General features: G+C 36.6%; 1 protein-coding gene across 12 annotated transcripts in view; it reads left to right on the top strand.

The window, feature by feature from the left end:
* NFIB (nuclear factor I B) overlaps positions 1-13991 on the top strand; it is a 450264-nt gene that overhangs the window by 381198 nt on the left and 55075 nt on the right. For all 12 annotated transcript variants that reach the window (XM_019415476.2, XM_019415480.2, XM_019415485.2 and 9 more), the window contains exons 5-6: positions 2253-2373; positions 5160-5278. In XM_019415476.2, coding sequence (XP_019271021.1) covers positions 2253-2373; positions 5160-5278 — 240 coding nt within the window. The remainder of the gene's footprint in view (positions 1-2252; positions 2374-5159; positions 5279-13991) is intronic.

The raw sequence follows: 13991 nt of genomic DNA, 5'->3' as shown, positions 1-13991 counted from the left end.
CGCCTGGGTGGATCAGTCAGTTGAGTGTCCAACTCTCGGTTTCGGCGCAGGTCATGATCTCACGGTTCATGGGATCGAGGCCCGCTTCGGGCTCCGTGCTGGGAGTGTGGAGCCTGCTTGGGATTTTCTCTCTCTCTCTCTCTGTCTCTCTCTCTCTCTGCCCCTCCCCCATTTGTGCACGTGTGTGCTCGCTTTCTCTCTCTCTCTTGCTCAAAATAAGTAGACACTTAAAAAAATACAATTCAGCTAACAGAGAACATATTTAGTGAACACATTAAAATTCTGGGTAAGAAAAATTCCTCGAAAATCTGCATTCCTTTTGGAGTCATATATTCAACTTGAATCAGTTAGGAGAGAGGAAGATTAAGTAGACTGTGTGTTCTTCGAGTGAATCACAAGGGCTCTAGAGTTTTGTTGCCATAGTCCCAGGACACCTTTTCTCTCATTAGAGCTTTTGAAGGCCTGATAGAAATAGGGAAAGAAAGAAACTGTTCTTAAGCACTGTCCTTTGACACCAACCTGCCTGGTCTCACTTTGCATATTATCTCTGCCCCTGACTTTGCTGTTGTGATAACCCCCTGTTGAGAAGACCTCCCCTTAATACCTTACTCATTCTCCAAAGTCCAGTACAAGCTATGGTTTCTCCACAGAGTTCTTGGATCATTCAAGCGTGGATTGGATTCTTCTTCCCATGAAGTCCTATAGAATTTCTTGGTCATGTTTTTCATTGGGCATTTTCATTATAATCTGCATTACGCTGGTATTTCTGGTTTTTTCCTAAGTGTTTTGTTCACCCAGATTGTTGTCCAATCTGTTTTATTAAGGATGGGAACTATCTCAGACTGTCCTGAATCCCTTGCAGCACCTGCCTGTAATGGACACAAGTAACAAGTTGTTGAATGAACAGATTTGCAGCAAATAGGTTCATTTATACCTCTTCATCTGCTTTTGGTGTATTTTGAACTGTTCACTCTTTGCTAACTACTCCAGACTGCCAGGGAGGAGATGTGGGGAAGAAATCATGGAAAGAAGGGAACTCCCATTGTTGAATGCCTGTTATGCACTAGACAGGATGCTGGGCTTTGATCACTCTTTACCTCATTTCATCCTCAAAATAATCATAGGTGCTAGGTTACTATTCTTCTCATTTTACAGTTTGGGAAATTGGAGCATAGAGCTCAGAAGTGGCAGAGGGAGTTCAGAGTCAATGGCTACCTCCCGAGATTCTTCTCCTTCTAATACAACATGCTGCCTCCTGGATTTATTCAAGATGTCCAGAAACCAATTTTTAAAATTGGAACAGATGTCATCCATTGTATCAAAACCAATACTTATATATAAACATCTCAGTTCCAAATGTATCAGTGAACTCAAAAAGATTTCCTTTTTTTTTTTTTCAGAGAAAGAGAGTGTGAGCATATGCATGGGGGAGGGGCAGACGGAGAGGGAGAGAGAATCCCAAGCAGGCTCTGCACTGTCAGCATAGAGCCCAATGTGGGGCTCGATCTCATGACCTGAGCCAAAATCAAAAGTTGGATGTTTAAACGATTAAGATTCCTTGATTTACAAAATAATACCTTAAAGTGTAAAACTCCACGAGTACATTTTAAGTGATTTTTATAAATTTGGGCATAAAAACTTAAAAAACAAAACATAAATATTGAGTAAAAGCCACACTTAACTATTCATACATGAAACCTCAATGTGTATTTTGGGAGGAAAAAACTTGGCTTTTATGTTCATATGTGTCAATGTTACTCATATACCTGCCCTAATACAAGAGTTAGTTATATCAAATAATGATTAATATGATTTCTAATGCATTCTAACATGAATGTTAATATTCTGATTTGATTTATTGAACAAATGATTTGGTTTTTGAGAACCAACTATATACAAAACACCTTGCTTGGTCTTGAGCAATAGGAAACATGTCGTTTCCTCTGACGCATCTACAGACTAGTGTGGTGACAACTGTTACAAAGGGGTGAGGGAAGAAGGCTGGGGACTGGGAAGAGGGGAAGTGGTAACCAATGATTATAGTCTGAGTGCCTCAAACTTGAACAGTGTCCAAGCTTGAACACTGGCATCAAGAGGAAGTCTTCAAGTTATACCTGGTGGATGGCTGAGGTTCGAGTCTCAGGGTAAAGAAAGTTTGCCCAGGGGCATGGCAAGTATTAGATTATTACATTCAAATAGAGATGGCAAGTGTAAATGTCATTCTTGATGTTTCTTTTTGTTTTATTCCTCAGCGCCCATAACCCAGGGAACTGGAGTCAACTTCCCAATTGGAGAAATCCCGAGCCAACCATACTATCATGACATGAACTCGGGGGTCAATCTTCAGAGGTCACTGTCTTCTCCACCAAGCAGGTAACTGAAGGAAGAACTGTGCTTATTCTCGGTCTATGTGCAGATTGGTAGACGGGTGTGCAGGTAGGAAGGTAGATAGATATGCAGATGGGTAGGTAGGTAAAGATAGAGGGGAAAGAAAGCCAAGAAAGAGTTCAAGACTTTTTGCTGATTTTACATATATTTTTCATCTTAGATGATTAAATTTATTTTGATATTTGAAAATTAAATGTAATTGTTGTTCAAGGCATTTAAAAAAATCTTTTGGGTGGGACAAAGCAACTCTGAAGCTATATGAATGATTTTTCCAGAACATTACATACACCAGTGATCAAATATAAGCACATACATGAATTCCAGAGCAAAACATTTCATTGTATGATATCCACTTTTTAAGAATAAGGGAATACGGGTGATTATTTTCCTAAGCTGTTCTAATGAAAGTTAGTTGCATTTGAATTAATTATGGGGCTATGCCCATTTATGTGTTTATTAACTGAGTTCAATTTTATATCACTTATGGTCAAACTGTATTTTCATATAGTTTGCATAGCAAGGCAATTTGGTTTATTATCACTAAAATTGTGACATAGTTGGGTCTTAAAAATGCTTTAGTTTTTCTACAATTGAGTGTGACTAGTACTTTCTTATTTGGTCTGATTCGGTCTTATTTGGTCTGATGGGTCAGCCATTTGGTTTTCGATATTATGCCATTCACAATAAAAACGGTTTCGAAAACATTTCTTCGTTATTTCCTTATGAAAATCTTTTCTGTCTCACTCTCAGTCTCTCTTGTGTATTCACTGCTGATTCACAGCTGAGAGAATTAGCTTTATGGAGAGCTTGAAAACATGTGCATCCTAACTTTGGATACCATAGAAATAAACTAAAGAACAATTATTAACTCTCACCGTGGTTTTGCATGGATAGAAATCGCCATCTTTACATCATGTTCATACTCTGGGAACCATGAGTCCAATATTAATCACAAGTACATTGGTGAATACACACAGAGGTACGTGTGCTTCTAGGATTTGGAAACAGTGCAGTGAAAACGGGACCGTCTTGGAAGTCAGAAGTCCTTACTTTGTATCAGGCTGCTTCCACTAACATGCCCTGGGAAATTCACGGAATTTCTCCAAATTTGTCTCCCCACTTGCAAGAAAAAGGAGGACCGATTTATGTATGGGAGTCTGCATAATGTGACATTATGTTTATTAGCACTGCATAGTTAATTCAGAAGATACGTTTTTTTAGTTTTTACCTACAGAGATGTGAATAAGGGTTCTTTTTTTTCTTAATTGAAGGAAACACATCCATTTTCATAGTCCTTATGACTGTTTAACAGGGCATTGGTGGGAATATATGAAAACAGTATATCATGCCAAATGGGCTGTGCCATGAAATAGCTTTTTAAGCTCTACCCTAAATATTTACTTTACTATTTTTAAAAAAACTTTTAAAGCGTTCTTAGTTTGTTTTTTAATGTTTACTTACTTTTGAGAGAGACAGAGATAGAGTGTGAGCGGGAAAGAGGCAGGGAGAGAGGGAGACACAGAATCCGAAGCAGGCTTCCAGGTTCTGAGCTGTCAGCACAAAGCCCGATGTGGGACTCGAACTCACAAACCCTGAGATCACAGCCTGAGCTGAAGTCGGATGCTCAACTGACTGAGCCACCCCGGTGCCCATATATTTACTTTTCTTAATAATTGGGATGAACCATGTTTTCTTTATTAAAATATATCATTTTAGAAGTATATCATTTGGTTTGAATTTGGCAATGGCCTGTATTTCATGGTTGATCGTAAGAATAAAAGATCACATGGGGCACCTGGGTGGCTTAGTAGGTTAGGCGACTGACTCTTGATTTTGGCTCAGGTCACGATCTCACAGTTCATGAGTTCTAGCCCTGCATCATGCTCTTTGCTGACAGTGTGGAACCTGCTTGGGATTCTCTCTCTGCCCCTCCACTGGTCACATGCTCTTTCTCAAAATATATAAACTTAACAAAAAATAAAGGATCTCTAACCTACTTTTTAGAAAAATATAAAGAATATATAAAATAATTTATAATCAATAAAGTATAACAGAATTTTTAAATATTATTAATTATAGGATTGCTGATAATAATTACTATTCAATAAGTATCTTCTAAATGTCAGCCACTTAACTAAGAGATTTCCATTTAATAACTCATTTAAGCCTCTCAACCACTCCCCTTTGAACTAGGTTTTATTGTTTCCATTTTATAAATGATTAAATGAGTTTAGAAAGGTTAAGGAGCTTACTACTAAGAAGTAGTGAGTGGTCTAGTCAAGATTTGGTACGAGGCTGGTTCCACTCCAAAGTTCATGTTCCACTTTAGTCAATTGCCTTATCTTTGAATTAATATGAAAAGATTACATTGTTAATGGCAAGTGCTATGCTAATGAATATTATTAATATTGATAATAATGATGAGTCAGGTAAGTCTTAAGAGTTTGAGAATTAGTACACACATCACATCAAGAATTCACTTTTTAGTACTGAAATTTCTTTGGAAATCTACTTCAAGAGGTAAATATAATAAACATCCTACCTGTTAGGCAGGTACAGTTATAGTATGGTGTAATAAATGATATATATAACAAGAAATACTTGCTATGCCTATAGAAGTCTTGAATACACTCTATTATTTCAGAAATGATTCTGAGAGACTATTACTTTGGTTTATGTAAACTTTCACAGTAAAAATCTTCTCAAATCATATAGTCACATGCTACACGCTGTCTTAGCCCACTAATGTAACTATTATCATATTTTAACAGCAAAAGACCCAAAACTATATCTATAGATGAAAATATGGAACCAAGTCCTACAGGAGACTTCTATCCCTCTCCGAATTCACCAGCTGCTGGAAGTCGAACATGGCATGAAAGAGATCAAGGTGAGCGATAAGGAGGTTCCTCTAGAGACTTTCGAGTACGATGCCAGCTGGCTTCAAAAGTTCCATTTAGTCAAAATTTCATAATTGAATCGATATGGATTATATTTTCTTCATAAAATGATGGCAGTGAAATTATTTTTAGATAATGTACTAGTCACATGTCATCAAAGTTACAAAAGTCCCTTATTTTCCATGTCTATTGGACTTTTTCTCCCGGACGGAATGATCTTTTAGAACCTCCAATTATGGATGTCTGTCTGCATTCGTGGGTTGGATTGCAGCAAGACTACAAGCTCTGATTCAATGAGATCAGATTGCTACTCTGTGTGGGGTATTTCAGGGAGTAGCCACACTTTGGGCGGTTTACAGGTGCCAGTTACTGACAATTCCCATTTCAAGGAAGCCATAATTCCATTTGGGAAGTGGGTGCAGCGTAAACAATGAATACAAGTGTAATGTAAGGAACTTTGTGTCTGAGTCAATCTAATTGTTCTTTCTAGATGAAACTATGACCCAGTTGTAGGGCAGCTTTGAAGAAAAGTAGAATTTTATAGACGTCATTTGGCTCTCTAAATGGAGACTTAGCTCTTTTTCATTCTTAAAGTCTATCGAATTAAATATATTTCATTAGACATCCTCATGCCTTTTGGCTACAATGAGAGGAAGAGTATTAAACATAGAAATTAAAAAATTAGCTAACTCCAGTGTCTTGTTGGTATGTGTGTGTGTAAATATGATTTACATCAGCAGCATAAAAAATAGTTGAAAATTTATCTTTTACATCAGATATTACATTTTATTAAAAGTGTAAAAGAAAAAAAAATCTCTTTACCAATGGCTTTTAGCCCATGACTTGAGTGTCTATATCTCAGGTTGGGGGACTGTGTACTGGGTTACCTCAGGAGACAAATGACTCTGAAGCATAGCAGTTAAAGTCAAAATCAGCTCCTTATTCAGGAGCTGCTGAATATTATTTATGGACGTTTGCTATAAATAGACGTTGCTATATAGACGTTGCTTATTTGCTGCTCCCCATTTTCATACCACGCGCCATAGGGTTTAAAGAATAATGAAACAACTTCATGGAGGAATTGGACTTTGAGTCAGGTGGGTCTCCTTTAGCATGTTGAGATTGTTAACTGGTAAAGAAGGGGCAAGGCAGGCAGAGGGAAAGGTAGAGCCAAGCACTGCGCAAGAGTGAGTTTCAGAATGGCCACGTTGTACTGTGTGGCGGGACACTGCGTGGGTAAGGAAATAAGGAGAGGTGATGGGCTGTTTTAAAGAAGGATCTGAAAATCAGCTGGAGAGTTTTGGCTCTGAGATGACCTCCCCCTCTTCCAAACCTATTCTTCAGACAGCAGACAGGGTCTTTATAAAACTTAATACCATCATATTACTGCCCGGCTTAAATCCTTCAGCAACTTTCCAGTCCTCTTAGGAGAAAATCCAAATTCTCTTGTATGATGGACAAGCCCTGTTCCTTGTCTGGCCTCAGACCGCCACCCTGGCCTCAGCAGGAGCTGGCTGCTGTTTCTTCTTGCACTTTACTTGCTGCTTTGTAATACTGGGGAAGGCAAAACCTAAGAGCTTCATCTAAGCCATGCCCTCTGGAATTCTCCTCTTCGAACTCTCCATCTGGCACAGTTTTGGCATCTTTCAAGTCCCAGCCTAAATTGAGGAAGTTCCATCTAAATTAGATCTTGCTATTTTTCTCTCCTGACACCCCATAGTGTCCTTTCATTGTTCTCGTAATAGATAGTTACGTGCTCATTTATGGGATTCATTGTGTAAATCTGTCTGCGCTGTGAGGGCAGGGACCTTATCTATTTTGGCTATTATGTAACCAGCACCTTGGTGCATAGTAGGGGCACAAAAGATATTTGTTGGATAAATGAAACACTGATAGAGCATAAGTCTCATTAGTGAAAGCAAGAAATAGTATTTCCGGGACTTTCACCAGATTTGCAGAAGTAAGAATAAAAAAACAAAACCCTCAACCCTTTATATATTATTGCTTGTTTAACTGGGCATTGTCAGTTTCTTCTAAACAAAGCCATATTTTCCCCTTCCGAAAATTATTCTGGAAAAGATTCTAATGGTAATAATAATAACACTGTGAATGTGTGGGAATGGATGTGTTGTTCAGAAGTGTAGGTGTTCTTTATTATAGAGAGTGTCACTTTTTAAAAATTGATTCCTCTTTCAGCCTATTGAATAAAGCCAATCTCAAATCATATTATAAAACATTTTTGAAAAGTAGAAGGGAAACTGTCATTCTTTCTCTTTGTAAAATCATTGCATTGTCTTGGTGATTTTCTTTTGTCAAGATGACTAGAATTACTGGAGAAGTCTGGAAGGGCATATTATATTAAGAGTAAGGAAGAATGATCCATTCTCAAGTGTACTTACAAAAAAAAAAAAAAAAAAACTCTTGTCACTTTAATTCTGAAGACCCTGAAGACTTTGTAATGTGCACAATAAGCCATTGTGGGAAGAAGACTTGAACTACAATAAAAAAAAAAAATGAGGGCAGTACAGTACTATCTTTTTAAATTTGCTAAGCCAGATGCAGTCCTTTTGTTCTTAGAAAATTGCTTTTTTAAAATTTGCAAAATAAAATGCCCCATGGTTGTTCTTGTCCGTCTTCCACTATTCTTCAGACACACTTGCCCATCATGAAGGGACTATTCTAAAGGGCGTACCGAGCACCACTCGATATGTGTAATGGCTTTAGTCCATGTCTTACACTTGTTTCTCCCACAAAGCCCTGCGCTGATTGGTAATCAATAACTACGTCTTGGTTGATTGAAATATGCTTGTGTTTATAATTGGCAGAAATGTTTAAAATTTACCATCAGTTATTTCCCAAGCACGCCTGATTCTGTTAGTGTTCACTTTGTATATTAAAAGCCTGCCAGAGCCCTTAGCAACACTAATTTTTGAAACATAAGAATTAAAGGTAACAAAATTAGGGACAATACGTGGCCTTCTACCTTCCCTTATAATCTGAACACCAACCTAAACGACCATTGAGATTTATTCCATGTAGGCAAAAATATAGGATATAAGATCACTAAAGTAATACTGTATACTCGGTGTATTTTAAGAAGAAATCAGGCAAATTTGCAGTGAAAAAAATCTAGGTTTATGTAATAATTAATATTTATGTGCTTCCTAATAATTTAATGAAAAAAGTATTTTTATTTTAGGGTATTATAAGCATAATTACTCATATTTGTATGTCTTTTCTTTTTTCACAATGCGGGAAAGTTACAGTGTCCTAGTCATAAAAGAATTGTAATTTTTAATTTTGCAGAATAGAGACATGAACATTTAAAAACTAAGCACTATGTAATAGTGTCAGACAGTTGGTAGGAATCTATATAATTTGCTTAAATTTCCCCTGATCTATAGTGAGGGAAACTAAACTAAATTTATCAGTATCTACATTATGTAATACTTATATTTTTTACCTTGTGTTCTTTTACATGTTGGGAAGGGAAGGAAAAAAGAAAACTGGCCATTAACAAAGAGCCAGACAGCCGCTGTTACATTTCTCTCCTAGATTCTAAAGCATCCTTTCTTGCTAATCTCTTCTATGAATTTCCCAGCCTTAAACTTCCTGACTGTTCCAACGCACTTGAAAACTTGGGTTTTTTGTATATGATGTTCCATCATTTTCAGTTTTGGTGGTTAAATTAATAGAACCAGATTAGCTTATCGATGTGCATGCTGACAACTTCTTTTATTCCAATAGCTCACAAAAAATACCATATGAGATCTTGTGTGCCTTAATTTTTTTCCACCTGAGCCATTTCAGAGACTCAATTCCTACTTGATGTACTTTTCTTGAAATCATTAGAGTACTTTTTATAACTTCTAATAAAAGAGGAAAAAAAAAAAGAAATAGGTCTTGGGTTTTCTTCTAATAAATTACTTTCATGGGGCTAAGTCTTGTCATATGATAATGCCTGGGAATTTTTTAATAACTTTTTTTGATGTTTATTCATTTTTATGAGAGAGACAGAGCATGAGCGGGGGAGGGGCAGAGAGAGAGAGGGAGACACAGGATCCAAAGCAGGCTCCAGGCTCTGAGCTGTCAGCACAGAGCCCTATGCAGGGATTGAACTCGTGCACCACGAGATCATGACCCGAGTTGAAGTCGGGCGCTTAATGGACTGAGCCACCCAGGCTCCCCAATACCTAGGAATTGAACAGACTGACAAATGGTATGCTTGGATATTTGAAACAATGCTTTATCAGTCACATTCTGTCATTGTCATTCTAATACTTACAGATTCATCTAAGTCTGCATATAAGGCTCCTAAAACACTATTTAATAGACATTTATGACACAGTAAATATATTTGTTATATACAGCTGGGCTTTCTAAATGGAAAACTAAGCAGCTTCTCAGTCTGATGAGTATTTAAACAACTTAGTTTTATAAATTGTAAATTCCAAAAAACCTTTTCATGCAGTAAAATTTTACTAATTCCAACACATTTAGGATTTTAGGTAATTGGACTCAATTAACATTTATCAAATGCCTATTATTTGCCAGGAAGTTTTCTAGGCATTGGGCACGTAAATATGAATAAATTAAATTTCCAGCCCTTGACCTGCTGAGCAGGAAAATAATATTTTGGTATTTATGAAGAAAGGTTCTTCACAGAGAATAAATCATGTAAACCAGACTATGAGGGGACTGTCTGTGCCTCAGAACTAGTTTACTTTTAAGCAGTATGGGACGTAAATCTTTACACAAAAATCAATGAATTGGTATGTTACCCGAAACTAGCACTACTTAGCAGTATATTGGGAGGTTATTAGAATTTTAAGGGTAGTTTAAAAATGTATACTGGACTCTCAAATAGGTAGTATTCAGGCATCATGTTCTGGTTGCTCTAAGTACTAGAAAATAACACTAACTTTAAAAATTTACAGTTCAATCACATAAATAAGTCTCTTCAGTTAGTCTTTTGAAGTTTTCATATATTTCCTAGCCCTAGAGATATTTTGTAATAATTTTTCAACTGTTTCATTGGTAGTATAGTTTTAAATCTTGTGCTAAATGTCAGGTTCCGCTTCGTAGAGTTGTACGAGAATGTAGTATTAAATATCCAATGAATTGAACCAAAAGTCTCCAGGGAACGCTGGGGCTACTGAATAATAATGCCAACCTAACATCATGAGTTCAGTCAGTCATAGAAAATATAATGATAGAACCAGAATAAGAGACCAGTATTTCTTGGTGTGAGTTGAAGGAATGTTAATAGGCACACTAGATACAAGAGCATTCAACTGAGTTTGGAAAACTCCATTGTAACAAAAATGTAACCTTTTTTTTCATTCATGAATCAATTTGTAGAATGTTTAATATACTGCCATGTGCTATCAATGTGGCTATCCTTGAGTGGATATTGACCGTGTTTAAGTTTGTGAGGTCAGAACATCTTTTTTTTTTTCCCACTCAAGAATCTACAGAGAGGTTTAATCCTAGGTTCAAATTTTGGAAAACAGTGCTTTAACCTTAACTACAGTCCAACAAATGATACAATCTCAAGATTTCTGTAGAAGAAATAAAAGGAAAGATTTCTATAGAAATATGGGAGCTGCATAAATGAGCAGCTTTTACAAACAGTTGAATAACTACTGTCTGGGGGTCATTAACATTAAAGAAGTCCTAGAAGAAGGCAAGGCAAATGCTTAGTAATCTTCCTGGAAGGATTTTTAAGCTCCCTTTGGGAACCAGATAGAACACCAACAATTCCTTACATTCTTAAGGTTTATATCACAAGGATTTAATATCAAGTGCTCAAATATCAAATTTTGAGCTGGACAAAATCTGACATATAAGTGCTTTTGATAAGTACATGTCAAGAAGTGGTTTGAATGTAATGTGCAAGCACAATTTTTAAGGTTTTTTGTTTGTTTGTTTGTTTAGCTGATTATTGAAAATATCGAAAGTGAATGATTTGCAGCTCTTGCCAAACTTTCTGTGAACCTCTCCATGTATCATGATGCCATTGGAGAGCAAACTCCACACTCCGGGGATTCCTTTGTCCTGCTATATTTCTTTCTCCTTCAGCTACACTGCTATAGTTGAAAAATCACAACGTGAGCATCTTTCGAACAGAAAGAAAAACAATAAATCGTAGGTGAAAGCTTTCATCAGCAGCTTCTAACCAGAGGAGTATTTTGGATGGGGCAAACCTGGGGACTTGTTAGAAAGACCAATACTACTTAATAGGGGAAAGTTATATTCAGTGCTCTGGAGACTTCATGACTTGAAAATATAGCATTTTTTTTCAGACAAACGACATTGGATAATTAGTTTGGAAAAATAACAGCTTGCGATTTAATGCTGGGTCTCTGGATTGATGGAGCACAGCCTAAAATAGGAAAGTGGAAAACCCATGAGAGATGGTGCGCTCAGTGCGATGGTACGCCTTGCAAAGTTTCTTGGAGTGATAAAAGGTTTTAATTCAAATCCTTTTACACATTGATGTCATGTTTAAGTTTATTTTAAAGTAGTTTAGAAAGCCAGTTCCTTTTGAGTTATTATACTATGAATATCATATACAGTAAGAGATTGATTTTTCAGGGACAGAACACGGATTATTAGAACCCTAAGCAAGATGTAGTTCAAGCGCCTTCTTTTTCAGCTAAGCAATCTGAGGATCAGTGAGGGGCTGTCTTATCCCAAGTGTCTGGATAATGAAGAGCAGAGCCTAGGTCTTCTTTTTTAAAGGCTGGTTTTTTTTTCCCCTCTGTCGTCCCACAACCCATCTAGAGAATAAATATGTAAACTTAACCTATTTAGGGAGAAATGGAGAAATAGGAGAATTTGAAAGTATTCAACATTGTCTTGGCAGATGGACAGTTTTTCACGGAAGAGTCTGTTAAATCTTGTAGAACAAAATGGGGGAGTGGAGGTGAATTTATGAGTTTTCAGGGTTCTGGAAGAATTGTCAAAACAAAGTATTGAGATAGTAAAATGTATTTCTGATTTTTTTTTTTAAAAACCTATCTCTTAATATTAGTGTCATGATTAAAAGTTTTTGAACTAAAAAAAACAAACAAGATATGCATGCTTGTGATAGATAAATGTGGAGAAGAGACTTGGATTGAATGTTGAAACATGATGTTTTAAAAGCTTTTTTGTTTGGGAAAACATGAAAGTAGACAGCTTCATAAGGTGAACGTCCATGTACCCAGCTTTAAACTGTTAACCAACATTGCCAATCTTGTTGTTGCATTTACTAACTCTCTGTTTTTTGAAGTTTTCTTAAAATTAAAGCCCAGACATTGTCATTTTACTTATAAATACGTCTAAGTGTTTTTATTTTTATTTTTAACACAACCCCAATACTAGCATCGATTTAACAAACGTAATAATAATTGCTTAATACCACCTAATATGTATTCCATGTTTAAATTCCCCGGAATATTTCATAGGCTGTTTTGTTTAAATGGGGACCCAAAACGGTCCATTTAATGTGCTTGTATTTTCAGCCTCTTTTTAACCTATAATAGTTATATTGACTGTTTTTCTGTATTAACGATTTTTTTTCTAACTCCTTTTTCTATGTCATCTATTTGCTGAAGGAACCACAGAAACGTAATTTTGTGTTCAATAAATACATGTAAATGAGGAAAACCAGATCTTCCTGCCCTTTGTGGCTACTGTTTACTGAGCACTTACTACCTTCGAGGACTGGGCCAAGACTTTACATGTATTTTGCTTTTCAACGCTAGTAAAAGAAAAACCATTTTACAGATCATTTAAACTAATCACTACATTGATTAAGAAAGTTGACATCAATCACACAGATGATAAGTAGCAGAAGTAAAATGGGAACACTTGTTCATTTTGCTGCAGAACCCATACTACATAACTACTGTCCAAACAAGTCATCGTGATGTGCTTTGCAAACTAGTTATAAAACCTCTATGACGTTTTTGTTTTGTTTTGTTTTTTTCCCCTAATACATGGAACTTAAATACAGATAAATGCACGTAATGTAAGAAGGGTGTGTAGACTGTAGGGTTTCATGAATACAGTCCTTGGACTGGTCATGTTAAGATCTCATTTATATTTAATACTAAGACGTTGTTAATAAATAATCCTAAAGTCTTGGGGCGCCTGGCTGGCTCAATTGGTAAAACACATGACTCAATCTTGGGGTCTTGAGTTCAAGCCCCACGTTGGGCCTAGAGCTTAGTTAAAAAAAAATGTAATTAAAAGGGGCACCTGGGTGGCTCGGTCGGTTGAGCGTCCAACTTCGGCTCCGGTCATGATCTCACAGTTCGTGAGTTCGAGCCCCGCGTCGGGCTCTGTGCTGACAGCTCGGAGCCTGGAGCCTGCTTCACATTCTGTGTCTCTGGCTCTCTCTGCGCCTCCTCCCACTCTCACTCTGTCTCTCAAAAATGAATAAATGTTAAAAAAAAATTTAAAAACCCATAATTAATAAAAAATAATCCTGAAGTCTAGAATGTCTTATATCCATATGTGCATATTTTAGTTCTGTTTCAGTTTTTTGCCTTATGCTTAGAGCACTATCATGGTGATCAGGAAACCACGTACTGGTGTGGGCTTAGACAAATCCCTTAATTTCAGAAAGATTTAGAGTTTTCATCTGTAAAATAACAGGGTTGAATACTAAGGTCCCTTCTTGTCCAAAATTCTAGATTTTAAATTAATTGAACT

Source organism: Panthera pardus, unplaced genomic scaffold (genome assembly GCF_024362965.1).
Source record: "Panthera pardus isolate Hobbes unplaced genomic scaffold, ASM2436296v1 HiC_scaffold_20, whole genome shotgun sequence".
Taxonomy (NCBI): Eukaryota; Metazoa; Chordata; class Mammalia; order Carnivora; family Felidae; genus Panthera; species Panthera pardus.
Note: the sequence above shows the minus strand (reverse complement) of the source record. Positions and strands in the feature narration are given on the sequence as shown.